General features: G+C 32.6%; 1 protein-coding gene across 1 annotated transcript in view; it reads left to right on the top strand.

Annotated features, from left to right (window-relative positions):
* The window catches only part of SNTG1 (syntrophin gamma 1), a 504,168-nt gene that overhangs the window by 131,186 nt on the left and 358,022 nt on the right, over window positions 1-14,960 (top strand). The window contains exons 7-8 of the mRNA XM_044682770.1: window positions 8,634-8,736; window positions 12,289-12,371. Coding sequence (XP_044538705.1) covers window positions 8,634-8,736; window positions 12,289-12,371 — 186 coding nt within the window. The remainder of the gene's footprint in view (window positions 1-8,633; window positions 8,737-12,288; window positions 12,372-14,960) is intronic.

The raw sequence follows: 14,960 nt of genomic DNA, 5'->3' as shown, positions 1-14,960 counted from the left end.
TGGTTAGGATATATATTAAATATTATTTACTGCCAAATATATCTTACTAATGTATAGGCATGATCACATCAAATAACTCTCATCCAGCCCTACTCCCAACCATTTTTAATAACCTTCAGTTGCTCCCTATCACCTCCAGCATCAAATATAAAAACATGCTGTTTGGGATTTGAAGTCATTCATAACCTTCAAGCCCTACCTTTCCAGCTTTTTATAATCTATACCTTCCTGCCCTTCATGTACTCTATGACTCAAGGACACTGGTTTCTTTGTTGTTTTTTTCTGGGAGCAGCAAAAGAACATTAGGGGCTTTCATTCCAGCAAGACTGTGGAATGCCTAATGCACTCCAGTTTGCAAGGTCTCTGGGAAATCACATCTCAGAAATGATCAAGTCTGCTCCCCAGCACAAGAAAAGCAAAATTTCCCCCTTCTCACATACAAGAATTTCTGCCATGAAAATCACTGAAGCATGAGTTCTATGAGAAGAATATACAGTATTGGGTCATACATTGATATGCTGACATATGATTTATTATTCTATAGAAAACATTGTTTATAGCCACTAACACAATCTACATCCATTATTTCCATCTTGTAAATCATTGCCAATCATTGCTCTTGCAAAAAGTTTACCTAATCCCTTAGCCTACATCATTTCCCCTATAAATTGTGCACCCCAAATCCATAAATTTAGTCACCACTCAAAAATACTTGTCTGTGTTGTTCTTTGATGGGACTGATCCTCCTGTAATCCCAACCCATACTCTTTGCCCCAGTGGGTGACCCGCTAATGGAGTCCTGAGAGCTGGACCTTTCAGTTTTTATAATATATTCCCCATATCCTAATTTTAGGTATTTTCACTCTTGTCTCTCATATCTGGAGTGTTCTTTATCCTCTGTGCCTCCTGTATTCTCTGCTTCAAGTCTCAGCTAAAATCCTACCTCCTAAAATAGGAAGCCTTCCCTGAACTCCCTTAATTCTAGTGTTTTCCCTCTGTTGATTAGTTCCAGTTTATCCTGTATATGGTTTGTGCAGAGTTATCATTGTCTGGCCCAAATTAGGCACTTAATAAATACATTCCTATTGACTTACTCCTGTTTCTCCCTTTTGGTATGAAAATAACTTAAGTAGATAACAAAGATTTAATTGATATTGGCACAGTGAAACTTGGAAGAAAATAAATATTACCAAAGCAGTTGTGACACAGAACACTTAAAAATTAAAACAAAAATACAAAAAAAAAAGAGTTTAGCTGACCTTCTGTTTGAGACCTAAAAAACACAGACAATATATTTGTATAAGTATTTTTTTCTAGCAGAATTTATCAAGGGAGAGCAAAGGAAAACCGAAGAAATTCAATGGTGGAACTTTAAAGACAACTTATAATACCTGCAACTCGAAAAAAAATCACATATTTTCAACTGCTATTTCTAGTTGAAAAACACTGAACACCATGGCATTTGGATCACTCTTTGATGCTGTCTATTCTCAATTTCTAATTACTTTAAGAAATCCACTTACAATGTCTTCCGTATTCATTTGGTTCATCAGAATTTTTTGAGACAGTATGTATCTTCTCTAGCATTTCAGATGTAACTCTGGTCACTTCCATTTCAACATGTGAGGCACTCAGACTAGCTACTCTAAGTCCAAGTTGCTCTGTGGTAGTGCAGTCAGTCAAAATATGTCTTACTAATAAACATCAGTGATATGTTTATTTCTATTTTTACTAATTAGAAAAAGCACATATCTAATTCAAAGCAAAGATATTTCATGAAATGGAATTTTTTTCATAGCAACAAAATTTCTCCTATAATTTTAGAGGGGTATATTCTCACACAAATAACTACAGTGGGAGGAGTAAACACATATATACATCATATAGAGATTTCACACACAAAGAATGTATATATGTGTCCATACTGTCCATGTAGTTAAGACACATAAATGGAGGTATAGACATAATAAGCTTGATTAATAGTCTACCTTTATCCTTTATCTTACTTGAGGTGAAAAAGTACTTGTTTATTTTAATCTCTATACATCCTGCCTTCCATGTTCAGTTGGAACATTAGAGTTTTTGTTGTTGTTGTTGTTTATATTGACAACCTGCAAAACCCTCAAATTGCTTCCAGGTCAATCTCAATTTCAGAATAGTCTCTGGGGTACTACATTTATCTCACTCCACAAAAACTCACCAAAGCAAAAAAATAAATAAAAAGAAACTTTGGGTTTAGACATGGAAATGAAATTTAAGTAAGCACATATGCTAATAAACTAAGTGATTACAAAAGCTAAACAAGGCAGTGTTATGTAGAGAGATTTTCATTAAATGATACATTCTGTAATCTGCTGAGTGGAAGGAAGAAGATATCTGGGAGTTTTAATTTAGCAAACACACAAATAAATACATATTTGAAAAAATTAAAAAAGAAGCTAAGAAAGTACTCCCTCTTACCTAAAATCAAGTCTTTATTATACATATACAGTTAACAACAGACAGCTAGATAGGTCAGTAGGTGCTGGGCCAAGGGTCAGGAAACTTCTTTTTCATGAATTGAAATCTTGCCTCTGGCACTTCCTTGCTATGTGACTATGAGAAAGTCATTTACCCCAAAATGCCCCAGTTCTTCATCTGTAAAATGATCTGGAGAATAAAAGGACAAACCATTCAAGTATCTTTTCCAAGAAAACCTCGAATTGAGGTCACAAATAGTTGGATATGATTGAAAAATGAATGAACAAGAAAAATGTTGAAAACAAGCCTACACTTTGACTTGCCCTACATAAAGATAACTAAATTTATCTTCTGACTTAAATTATCATGGCAAGAGTGGTACCTGAGAAATTCTTAGCAGAAAGAGTTTTAGATATAATTTAAACTGAATCAGAAAGATTTAATCTCCATTTCACCTGCCTCGGAACCCAGAGGGCCCAGTAGCTGAAATGTTTATCACTTACTTCTGAACACAAGGATGAATTGGAATTCAGCTTTATTGTACCTTATGAAATGATACTAATAGCTTACTGAAGTTCAAATCTGCCAAACTTTTTTTTTACATTATTGGGAATTTTTGTGGTATGTTAAATCTAAGAATCTGATACCAACTTGGAGCTAAGGACAAATGTTAGTATTGGTTCTTCTAGAAAAGATAATAATGATTTCTATTATAGTCACACATTTTCTTGTTCAATTATTCAATTGATCAACATTACTCATTAAATCCTGGGCAAGTTGCATCTTCAGGTAACTTACATTTCAATTTATTGAGACATCACATACAAAGAAATATATACAGAATATATACCAAATAAAAATAAAATAATTCTGAGATGGAGTGTACCAGATTCTGAGGGATGAGGAAAGGGAGATGGTGCTTGAGCTTTGCCTGGAAGAAAGTAATGGATTCTAAGATGCTAGGTTCTAAAAAGGTTTTAAGATTCAGTCATCCAGACAATATCAGGCATGTGGGGGGAGAGGAAGGTTAGTAAAAGTCATGGATATGAGATGACATATTGTTTGAGAAGAATATCAAGAAGGTCAATTTACCGAAGCTATAATATACAGAAAGAGTAGTAATACAAAATGGAACTGTAAAGTTTGATTGGGGTCAGGTTGTGAAATGCTTTATTTTCATTTTTACATAAAATTCCACTATTATCCATTTTAATGTCATCCCCATTCCCCAATGTTATTTCCTCCCTCTCTTCTGGAGAACCATACCTAATAATAAGGAATCAAAAAGGAGGGAAAAATTCGGCAAAACCATCCTACACATCTGATATCTATATTGTTTCACACATATAGGTCCCACTTCCTCAAAGAAGGGGGAAGGTATCTCTCATATTTCTTGCCAGCAGCTAGGTTTGATAACTTTAGCTTTAAAGTATTCATTTTTGTCTGCTTTTCCTCTTTCTGTTCTTCCTTCTAAAATGCTGGAGTCATGACACACACATACACACACACAAACACACACTACATACACATAAACACACACTACACACACATACACATACAATCACATATATATATTCCCTCCTTCTTTGAAATAATTTCGTTTGCATAAAATTAGATTTTGCAATTCTTCTCTATATTCACATTCAAGATTTCATATAATATTCAAAGACTATAGTATATTAAGTGATCATAACTTTTAAACATTTCCCAATCATTGCACATTGATTTCCTTTTTTATTCCTTGTTAATAATGCATAAATATTGCTACAAAATTTTTTAATGTCCATGGGCTTTTTAGTTTCACAATTGACCTTTGGGGTTTTTACTCCTAGGTATAAAATCTCTGAATCAAAGGACACAGACAGTAGATATACACTACATTAGAATAATTACAAATTAATTCTACTTTACTTGAGCCAATTAATTTCTTTATCCTTTCACAACCTTTACAATTTTAACTATTCTCATATTTTATCCCTGGCAATTTTCTGTGTATGAGATGAAACCTCAGAATTGTCTTCACTTGCTTTCCTCATTATTATGGATTTCAAGGAAACTTTAATGTGGTCATTAAGATTTTTTAACTCTGCTTTCAAATATAGTTCATATCCTTTAATTTATATATTGGTGAATAGTTTTTGGTCTTATATGTTCCTAAAACTTGCTTAGATATTATGAAAATTATACTTTTATCAGAAATAATTGGATTTAGAGACTTTCCCTCAGTTTATTCTTTTTCTATTTTGTTTAAGCAAAAGCTTTCTAACTTTATGTAATCAATATTTTATGTCTTATCTTAAATAATAATTTAATTCACTTATTTGGTTAAAATTTATCCTATAGAAAAGCTATGGAAAAAAGTGAATATTTTTCTCTGACCTAATTATGGTTGCAAATTATTGTATCTTTTTGTTGTAATCTTTGCTTTAAATATTTTTATTTCATTGTGGTCTATAAAAGAGGTGTTTATTTTTCTGGGTTTTTAAATTGTACTAATATTTCTTTGTGCCACATTCTACTTTATTTTTTGTAATGCTGTCAAATGAGAATTATAAAAATCATTATCATTTCTTTCAGAAGGTGACAGAAATATGTTGGCTGTAAATTCTCTAGTAACTTATTGTTTTATAGTTTCCACTTTATCTGTTGTTAGACATATTTTTACCTCTGAGTGGGGAGAAGCTACTATTATTACTTGCTACATTCTAAAATATATTTTGCCATTCAATAAACTTTTTTATGAATTTTTGTTCTTTGCTGCTTTACACATATATGTCAAATAGATTAATTTTGTAACATTCCTTTGACATAAAATATAATTTAATTTTGATTGATATTGAGATTATTTTTTCTAATAGCAAGATTCCAATTGCTGTATTCTTGGTTTCCCTAAACATGCATTTTTTCTCATTTCTTATTTTCATTCTGTGTGTCTTTGTTCTTTAGAGATATTTCTTATAAATAAGAGGAAACAGGAGTTTCTTTTTCATATCCAATCTCACTCTCTCATGTTGTCATTTATTTTATTCAGAATAAAACATATAAATATTTTGGACATTCCTTTTTTTAATACTTTTAAAAATTATTATACCCTTCCTCTTTTAATATTTTGTCTACATTATGTCTATTGGCTCAAGTTTTCTGAGCCAATAGACATATTGGGTTGCAACTTGATTTCTTTTACATTTTGGAATAGAGTATTCAAATCCTTCCAACTTTTTGTTATGGTATTTGACTAGTAAATAATGTATGATATGTTCATTTCCTTCTCTTTATTGTTGAGGAGCCATCTCTTGGATACTTGAATAATTTGGTTATTGTTGTTGTCATTGTCCAGTCATTCAAACATGTCCAACGTCGACTACAGGGTTTTCTTGGCAATAATACTGAATGGTCTGCCATTTCCTTCTCCAGTGTGACCCATTTTATAGTAGAGGAACTGAATGCAAATAGGGGTTAAATGACTTGCCCTGACTCACACAGCCAAGTATCTGAGATCAAATTTGAACTCAGATCTTCATGACTCTAATCCTCATGGCCTATCCTTTGTTCCATTAGCTGCTTTGCAAATATATTATAGAATGTTAAATCTTTGAATTAGGGTAAAGAAAACAGTGTGATTTTCAAAACAAACACAAAATATTTCCTTTGGCTAGTGTTGTTTTTAGAAATTATTAAATATAATCACTAGGTATTTCAAGCTTGATGTGAAGAATTATTTACAAATATACTCAATTGGTGCTTTGTCTTCTGTATTGGGCAGTACTATTTACTGAGTCATGATTAGAATTTTTTTTCAATTGTCATATTCTTCCAATAGACTTATGATATTTAAGTTTTCTCTGACTATACTATCCTTAAGATAATTTGTTTTGATTATTTTTTGTTCTTTTGAATTAATTGCTTTTGTTTTTTCTTCTGCAAATTTTTCTCCATTGTTTATATTTTTGGATTCTAAATCTGCTAATCTCTCATTTATGTAAAGAAACTCTTCATTGTGGATTTATTTCCAAATTATGCATTGAGATATCAAAGTTCTAATATGTTCATTCTAATCTGTTTTATGGATATTATTTCTTTTTTGAACAATTCTGGAATTTCTTTTTGTTCTATTTTTTTTTAATTCTACAGGACTCTTTATTTCATCAGGCATTTGTTCTATTTCTTTTGCTTTTTAAATATTTTTTGACAACTTTGCTTTCTCTTTAAAGAGTTAGTGAAAGAATTGGAATCATTTTGTTATAGTATCTTCTCTGTCAACCTGTTTTCTTGTTTTGTGGTTTTTTATGGAGGTGTTTTAATCAAAATCTTTGCTGTTTCAATCTTTTATGAAATTGTACAATTACCCATGTTCCTTTCTGATGATGTTTATATCTCTTTGTATGTGTTACCTGAATATAAAACCTCCTTAAATTTAGGTTTTAAAGGGTTTCCCACCCTATGTTTCTACCCTGTGAGTACTTAAAGGGAGGTATATGAGCAGAACTGACCCCAAATAGATTCACTTCCTTTTCCTTTAGGCTAAATATAGCCACCCACATTGGCTCCTGTATTTCTTTGGCTGGGATGAACTGGAATCAGAAATTTTTTTGACTGGTTGAAGGGAAGTTAGGATTGATTTTCAAAAAAAAAATCTTTGTAGCTTTGCAGTTCCTAAAATTCTATTCCCAGTAAGAAGGTAGTACCTCTTCAGAATTTCTACTCCTCCTTTTCAGCTATGTTTGGCTGGGCAAGAGTGGGAGTAAGAGATTCCCTCAGAATTTCTTTTTTGTGAATAATGAGAGAGAGAATCTTAAGACAGATACAAGATTCAAAAGAGGAGAGATTAGTTGTGTTCCTGTGAGGTGGTGAGGGATATATGCAAATGTATATGTCAAGATTAAACTTTACCAGTATTAAATCAGGTTTTCTCTTTTCAGAATTATCTGTTTGTTCTACTCAGCAATACTTCCTTTAAGTCGGGAGAATAATTCTTTTGATTTGTTCTTTTTGAGAGGAGGAGCTAAGAGATAAAGGAGTTATAGAAAAAAGAACTGATTTGTATAATACTGGGCTCATGACCCACTATTCTTTGTGAGCAGCTTTAAATGAGGAAATTAATTCTATAGTATTCATAATAAGGAGTCATTAATGTTTAAGGAGAGGATTAGCATTGCCAAAACTAAGATAGAAAATAAAGTTGGCAGCTATGTTGAGGATTCATTTCTGTAGAGATGGACTTGAGGCCGGGATAATGATTAGAAAACTATTGCAGGGATTCCGGTTAGAGAAGATGGAAACTAAACTTAATCTTCTAGAAGAACAGATTTTTCCAGAAAAGAAAAGTATAATTTGTTACTAAAAGTGCCAAATGTATAATTTCCATGATTTAGGTTCACAAATAATTAGAACATGGTATAGTGGATATTGAAAAGGCCGTAAGAGTTAGGAAAACATGGGTTCAAATTCCACTTTTAACATGTACAGGAATTATGTGACCTACTTAATCTCTTAAGCCTCAGTCAGTTCTCAAATACCAGGGTAAAGAGCAAATGGCTATCTTAATTGATATAGTTATTCAAGATCTTAAGGAATTCTTTATAATTAAGAAAGCACAAATCCAGTCCAAAAAGTTGAAAAAAAGGGCTAAAAAAACAATGCCAGAGATCAAAATAATTGTAGTTACTACCATCATTATTTGTGTTTGCATTGGAAAGGGGAACAAATGAAATAGCAAATATTAGTGAAATAGCAAGAAAAATGGCAGCTTTTTAAAAAAATGCATTTGTGCATAGCCAAGTAAGCAAAATTTTGTCTTTTTTGAAACCATTACCTGGACTGATTCCTTTTAAATGTTGAAATAGGAATTAAATTTGATCTGATTTATATAGACTTCTGTGTTAACTTAATATAGAACTATGAGCCATGCAAGACTTCAGCATATGTCAGGGGATAATAATGGTAGTGCTCTGGGCAAGAAGCCTATTGTTCACCAGCACTAGCAAAATTTTATTCCTTCATTTTCATATACTTTCTGTTTCAATACTGAAGGAAGAACAAGGAGAAAAGCCTTCCTATAGGTGAAGGTAGGATAAGTGGAGATGACAGTTAAAACACTTCAAAGGGTTGAAGTTAAATGTAAAATGTTTTGGGAATCCAGCTTTGACAGCATCATTTTCACTTATTTTTTTCAGGTTCAGGTTCTTCGGAATGCAGGTGAAGAAGTTACCCTAACTGTGTCATTCCTAAAAAGAGCACCTGCTTTCCTCAAACTGCTGCTGAATGAAGATTGTGCATGTAAGCATTTATAGTAAATAGAAAGAAAGATATAGCTATCACTATCATTTTCAAACATCTTTTTTTTTCTGATAATGATTGGCATCTTCCTTTCTAAGTCAGGATTGTGGTTTACAGTGAACATTTTCTAATACCAGGTGCTAAAGTAATATTTCTGGAAGGTAATAAATGCTATCTTTGCCACAAGAAGAATTCACAGTATTTAAAGAGACTTTCCCATGCCAAGGCCTGACAGGGGAGAAATGTAAATCATAGATAACATATCCACTTTGTGCCTTCACAATCAGGAGAATTTAAGAGCTCTCTTAGAGCTAAAGATTCATACATTTTAATCTATTTAGAAAATGTGTTAATAAAGAATAATTTTAGTTTGTTTGCCTTTAATTAGCAGAGATATGAAAGGATAAAGTTGACTCTTTGTAATTATAATCAATGATATGTGTTTCTGGAATTACTATTACCTGCTTCATTTGATCCTTCATTTCTTAAACTGCCAAATAAAAATAGAACCCAAACTTTCCTTCTTTGAATGACTTAAGATCTGATAGTGAGTGTCTAACACTTTACCTCCACTCCACCCATGATGATCAAAGTTGCTTCATGCTGTGTATGTTTTTTATGAACTCAGAAAAAAAATATCATGATCTGTCTGCCCTCTTCTTGGGCATATGCATGGCATGGGTGGTTGTTAGACAATAGAAGGGGAGCTAATTCAGAGAATTACAGAATTTGAGAGTGAGTAGGGAACTCAGTTTATGAAAGGAATCTCTACTGTAACAAACGAGAAGAGTGATTGCCCAGGCTCTAAACGAAAACTTCCCAAAATGGGAAGTACGCCACATCTTGAGACAGTCTAATCCACTTTGGAAAGTGTTTGTTATTAGGAAATGTTTGTTTGTCTGTTTTCTTTAACATCATACCTAAAATTGTATCTTTGTGATTTCCACTCACTGCCTCTTGTTCAGCCCTTTGATGCTAAAGAGAGCAAGTCTAAAAGCCTCTTCTATTTGGAAATCACTCAAATACTTGAAGAAAGTTTGCATTTCCTCCATGAATCATCTTGGGATAAACGTGGCCATTTCCTTCATTTCATTCTTTTTAATTCTCATATTTCATAATCTTAAAGCCCTTTACTAGCCCACTTGCTCTCCTTTGGACATTCTCCAACTTCTCAATGTTCTCATAAACTGTGGTGTCCAGAACTAAATAACCCAGTATTGGGTTTGAAGGGGACAGAGAGCATTGGGATAATCACCTACTTTTCCTGGAAGCTCTTACTTTGTTTAATGCAACCCAAGATGGAATTGGCTTTCCTGATAGCCCATTACACCACTGAGTAATACTGAACTTCATTAATAGTTCTCATTCATAAAGCTTTTCTAATTTGGAAGGCTCTCCCAAATTTTAGACTCCCTTGACATTGTCTTCAAGAATCCACGGTCATTCTATGCCGACAGGCACTAGAAGAAAACTTTAGTGGAGGGATCCATTTCTCTGGTAAAATGTACTTATTACTCATTAAATTGAATTAAATCTGAGTAGAACACTACTCTGTTAATTATGTAAGTCTTGTAAGATTTTTTTTTTCCAGAAGAAAAAAATAAATGAGATTTTGAAAGGGAGAAAATACTTCTAGTACTTTCATTTGTAGAAGAAAGAAACTGCACTTTTTGGTTCATTTCACTCTGAATCTATCGCTCTACCTAGTTTCAACTCCTCAGAACAAGATGCCTGTGTGCTTTGCACCACTTGGTGTTCTCTTTCCCCTTTTGTCTGTTATTTCTCCCGCATTAGATAGTAAATTCTTGAGGGCAGAGATTGGCTCATTTTTATTAGTTGCATTCCCAACACTTAGCATAGTCCCTGCCATATATTAAGTACTTAATAAATGTTTAGTGGATTATTATTGGATTGGAGTATCTGTAGATATGCAGGTTAGATCTATACTTTACAAATAAAATCCAAGGCAAATGGAGCAAAGCTTCGAAATCTAGAATAATATATAGCAATTATATAACACTTTAATTTTTGGAAAGTACTTCAAATATGATAACTTATTGGATCCTCAGAATGATCCTGAGAGGTAGGAACTATTATTAACCCCATTTTACAAATGAGGAAATAGTCTGAAAGAGTTTTACTGACTTCCCCAGGACCATACAGCTAGAAATTGTCTGAGATAGAATGTAAAAACTCAGGACCACCTAACTCCAAATCCAATATCCATCCATTGTTCCCAAAGTCCCAAATAATCTTAAGAATTACCAACTAATCTATCCAGGAGTCTGAGGAAAGGTTCTCTGCAAAAGTCAGCTACTTAAAAGACTAACTTGTGTCTTTACTGACAACCAGAGAAGAAAACCTTTAAATATGTTTGCCCCTAATACATTCATATTAATTCCAACATTATTGATAGGTAACTGTCATTATCTTTAATGGAAAGAGGATCTAAATCGTAAAAATTTGTAATTCATCCTAGTGGTCAAAATTTATCATAAAAATTGAAGTTGCTTCTGGAAATTTAAAAAACAGTATCAGTGTAGGATTCATCAGGCATTTTTTGCATGAGCTTATTACCTTCTCCCCTCTTATCACATGACCCACTACAAAATGGTCATGGAGTAGCAGGCCACGTTTCAGATATTTTACATTTTCTATCACAGTATGCCTACAGCTACCAAGATGGCATCCCAATTATGTCTTTTAATTAAGTATAATATACATTTCCAAAATAGAGGCTCTTAATCTGGCATCCATGAACTTATTTTTAAAATATAGATAAATAAAAAAGATATATAAGCTAGATTTTAGCATAATCAATTTCCTTTGTAATTCTATATATTTTATTCCTTTAACTTGATAGTGAGGAGTATATTTTACCAAAAATGTTAACAAATGCTGCTTTGAAGTGATATGATATTCTAAGTACATTTTAATGCATGGAAATTAAGACCTCCATATTAACCCATTTGTTTGAGTGGATTTATATAAAAATTCTTCTCTAAAATAACAGGGAAAATATTTGAAAGGAATTCTTGCTTATAAAATTTAACAGAGGAATATGATAGCTTTAAAACAAAAGGGTCACATATCTCAGGAAAGTAAAATAAAATTTCCTTTCAAACAACATAGAACATTTTCAGTATTATGCTCGGATTTCAGTGAAATAATTTATTTCTACATTGCTAAAAGTCAACAAGCATTTATTATCTACCAGGTGCCAAGCTGTATGCTAAGCTGAGGACTTCATAGTCTAAGGAGGGAGACAACATATGAAAAGCTATGTACAAACAAGAGCTGTATAGGACCACATACCTGAGAAAATAACAGAGAAAAGACATTAGTATTAGGTAGGGAAGGTAGAACTAGTGATTATTGTAAATGGTAAATTTTTAACTGACCCTTGAAGGAAACCTGGGATTATGAAACAAATTGCTTAAAAGTGTTTTTAGGTATGCCAATGAGAAATGTGAAATATATGTATGTGCACATATATGTAGGTACATATTCATTTTAACCATTTAAATTATACAGATTTTGTTTCTTCTATAGGTGCTCCAAGTGACCAGAGCAGTGGCACATCTTCACCTCTTTGTGACAGTGGTTTGCATCTCAACTACCATCCTACCAATACGGTAAGAAGGCTGACATATGAATAAAACATAAAAGAAAGAACAAAAAGAACAACCAAAGAAGAATCCAATTTAATCGATAGCTAAGAACTTTCACTAATCCTGAGTCATCGAGATTTAAGTCCTTGGTTATTTCATTCTTTATGTATTTGTAGCTCAAGAAGCCGAAGGGAAAAAGAAATAGGCCAAGCGTTTCTGTTATCTTTGCTCTTGATGAGTCAGCATCTCACGGGGTTGTCGAATAGCAGGCATCTAAGGAATACACCTGAATTTCTGAACTGAAAGTGTAATGCTAACTAAAATTATTTTCTTAGTAGCTGTAACAATATATAAGTTTTACCACTAATGAAATACTTTGCAATTATGAGCTGAAATTGTTATTTATCTATTAATGTATAGTGTGAAATCCTCGTATCGCATTTGTGGTGGTTCATTATTTTGTAAATTATTTTCAGAAATATGGGTATGTGAGGTGATTGTGACTAGACTTGTTTTTTCACTGAGATAGGTTGTTTCCAAAAAAGGAAAGTTGTTCAATTAACATAGGTCAGCACCTTTCCAAAACTGATGGTCTTAGAGAATTGCTGAAGGCACTAAGAGTTTGAATGACTTCCTCAGGGTCACAAAGCCAATATGAATCAGAGGTCATGCTTGACTGGAGGTCCTTATGGGTTCTTCTTCTAGTTTTCTAACCACTTATGACACACTGCCTCTCCATATGTTTCATATATAACATCATTCTTTGAGTTTCAAAATAAAAATTACTCATTTTCACCATTAGATGTTTGTGAGCAGCTCTGCCCATTAACATAGTTTGGTCATCAGAAGCCATTCATTCTCTAATTAATGTAGATAGTGGTACTTATTTCAATTTAATTTTAATGAATAAATAACTATGAAATCCCCATTGTATGTAAGATATTCCTATGTACTGTGAGTGCACATATGAAAAACAAAGTTTTCCTAGAAGAATCTTTAAATTTAATAGTAGTAGTGGGATTTTTTATTATATTTTTTCTTGATTGTCTTCAAAAACAATTTTGAACATTTATTTTTCAATATGCTGTGATCTAAATTCTCTCTCCTTCACACTTCTCCCCCCAATCAAGGAGACAAGAAATCTGACATAAGTTATACATGTGCTATCATGCCATATGTGCATTTATGTTCATCATGTTTTGAAGGCATATACAACTCAAGAAAGAAGTAAAGTGAAAAATGAAATGCTTCAGTCTACATTCAGATTCTATCAATTCCTTCTGTTACAGTAGATATTCTTTTTCATCATTCATCTCTTGGTGTTGTCTTGTATTCTTATATTGTTGATAATAGTTGTCATTCACAATTGATCATCAAACAAGATTGAAGTAACTTTGTAAAATGTTCTCTTGGTTCTACTCACATCATTTTGCATCAGTTCATAAACATCTTTCCAGGTTTTTCTGAAATTGTCCTATTTGTCATTTTATTAATGACACAATAGTATTCCATTACAATCATATACCACATCATATTCAGCCATTTCCCATTTGATGAGCATCCCCTCAGTTTCCAATTATTTGACATTACAAAAAGAGCTGTTATAAATGTTTTGGTACAAATGTGTCCTTTTCCTATTTCTTTGATCTCTGCAAAACAGACCAAGTAGTGGTATTTCTAGATTGAAGGATATGGATGAGGTTGATGTCCCTTTGCACATGATTCTAAATTGCTCTCCAGAATGGTTGCATTAGTTCACAACTCCAACAACAAGATATTAATGTCTCAGTTTTCCCATATCTCCTCTAACATTTAACATTATTCTTTTTTGTCACATTTGCAAATCTAATAGGTCTAAAATGACAGAGTTGTTTTAATTTGCCTTCCTCTAATCCAGTGAGGGCAAACCTATGACACTAATGTCAGCACTGAAACGCGTAGCCATTTTTGATGACATATGACCCCACGTGGCTGCACAAAGAAGTATGGGACAACATACTGAGGATGAAACATTTGCTGTAGTGTAGTGTAGACACTCTGTGCACTATAGATGACAATTCTACCTATATTAATTTACCTAATTTGTTTTATTAAATACAGTTACATATTATAATTATACACTTTTGTTATTTAAACTATAAATATCATGAAATTATGTTGTTTTTTTTCTCGAAGTGACACACCACCCAAGTAATGCTCGTTTTTTTGGCAATTTTGACACATCAAGCTCAAAAGTTAGCCAATCACTGCATAATCAATAGTGATTTGGAGAATTTTTTTCTTATGTGATTCTAAGTAATTTTATGTGATTCTAATTTTAATTTCTTTATCTGAGGATAATATTTAATTTAACCATTATGTGGGGAATGGCTTCCATTCCAATTGTGTTATATTCAATCATTGGTCCCCTTCTAGGATTCAATTCAATAAATATTAAGTTACCCTTGTGGGTACGGGATAGAGAACTCAGAAATAATTCTCTGAAAATGCTAAATTATTATTTACATGTAAGATTAAAACTGACACAGCTCATATCTATATGAATGAACAAAATGAACAAATGAAAAAGCATTTATTAGGCATTTGCTGTGTGTAAAGAATCATGTTGAGTGC

This window comes from Gracilinanus agilis, chromosome 1, assembly GCF_016433145.1.
Source record: "Gracilinanus agilis isolate LMUSP501 chromosome 1, AgileGrace, whole genome shotgun sequence".
NCBI lineage: Eukaryota > Metazoa > Chordata > Mammalia > Didelphimorphia > Didelphidae > Gracilinanus > Gracilinanus agilis.
The sequence above is the reverse complement of the archived record's forward strand: the minus strand, read 5'-3'. Positions and strand labels throughout refer to the sequence as shown.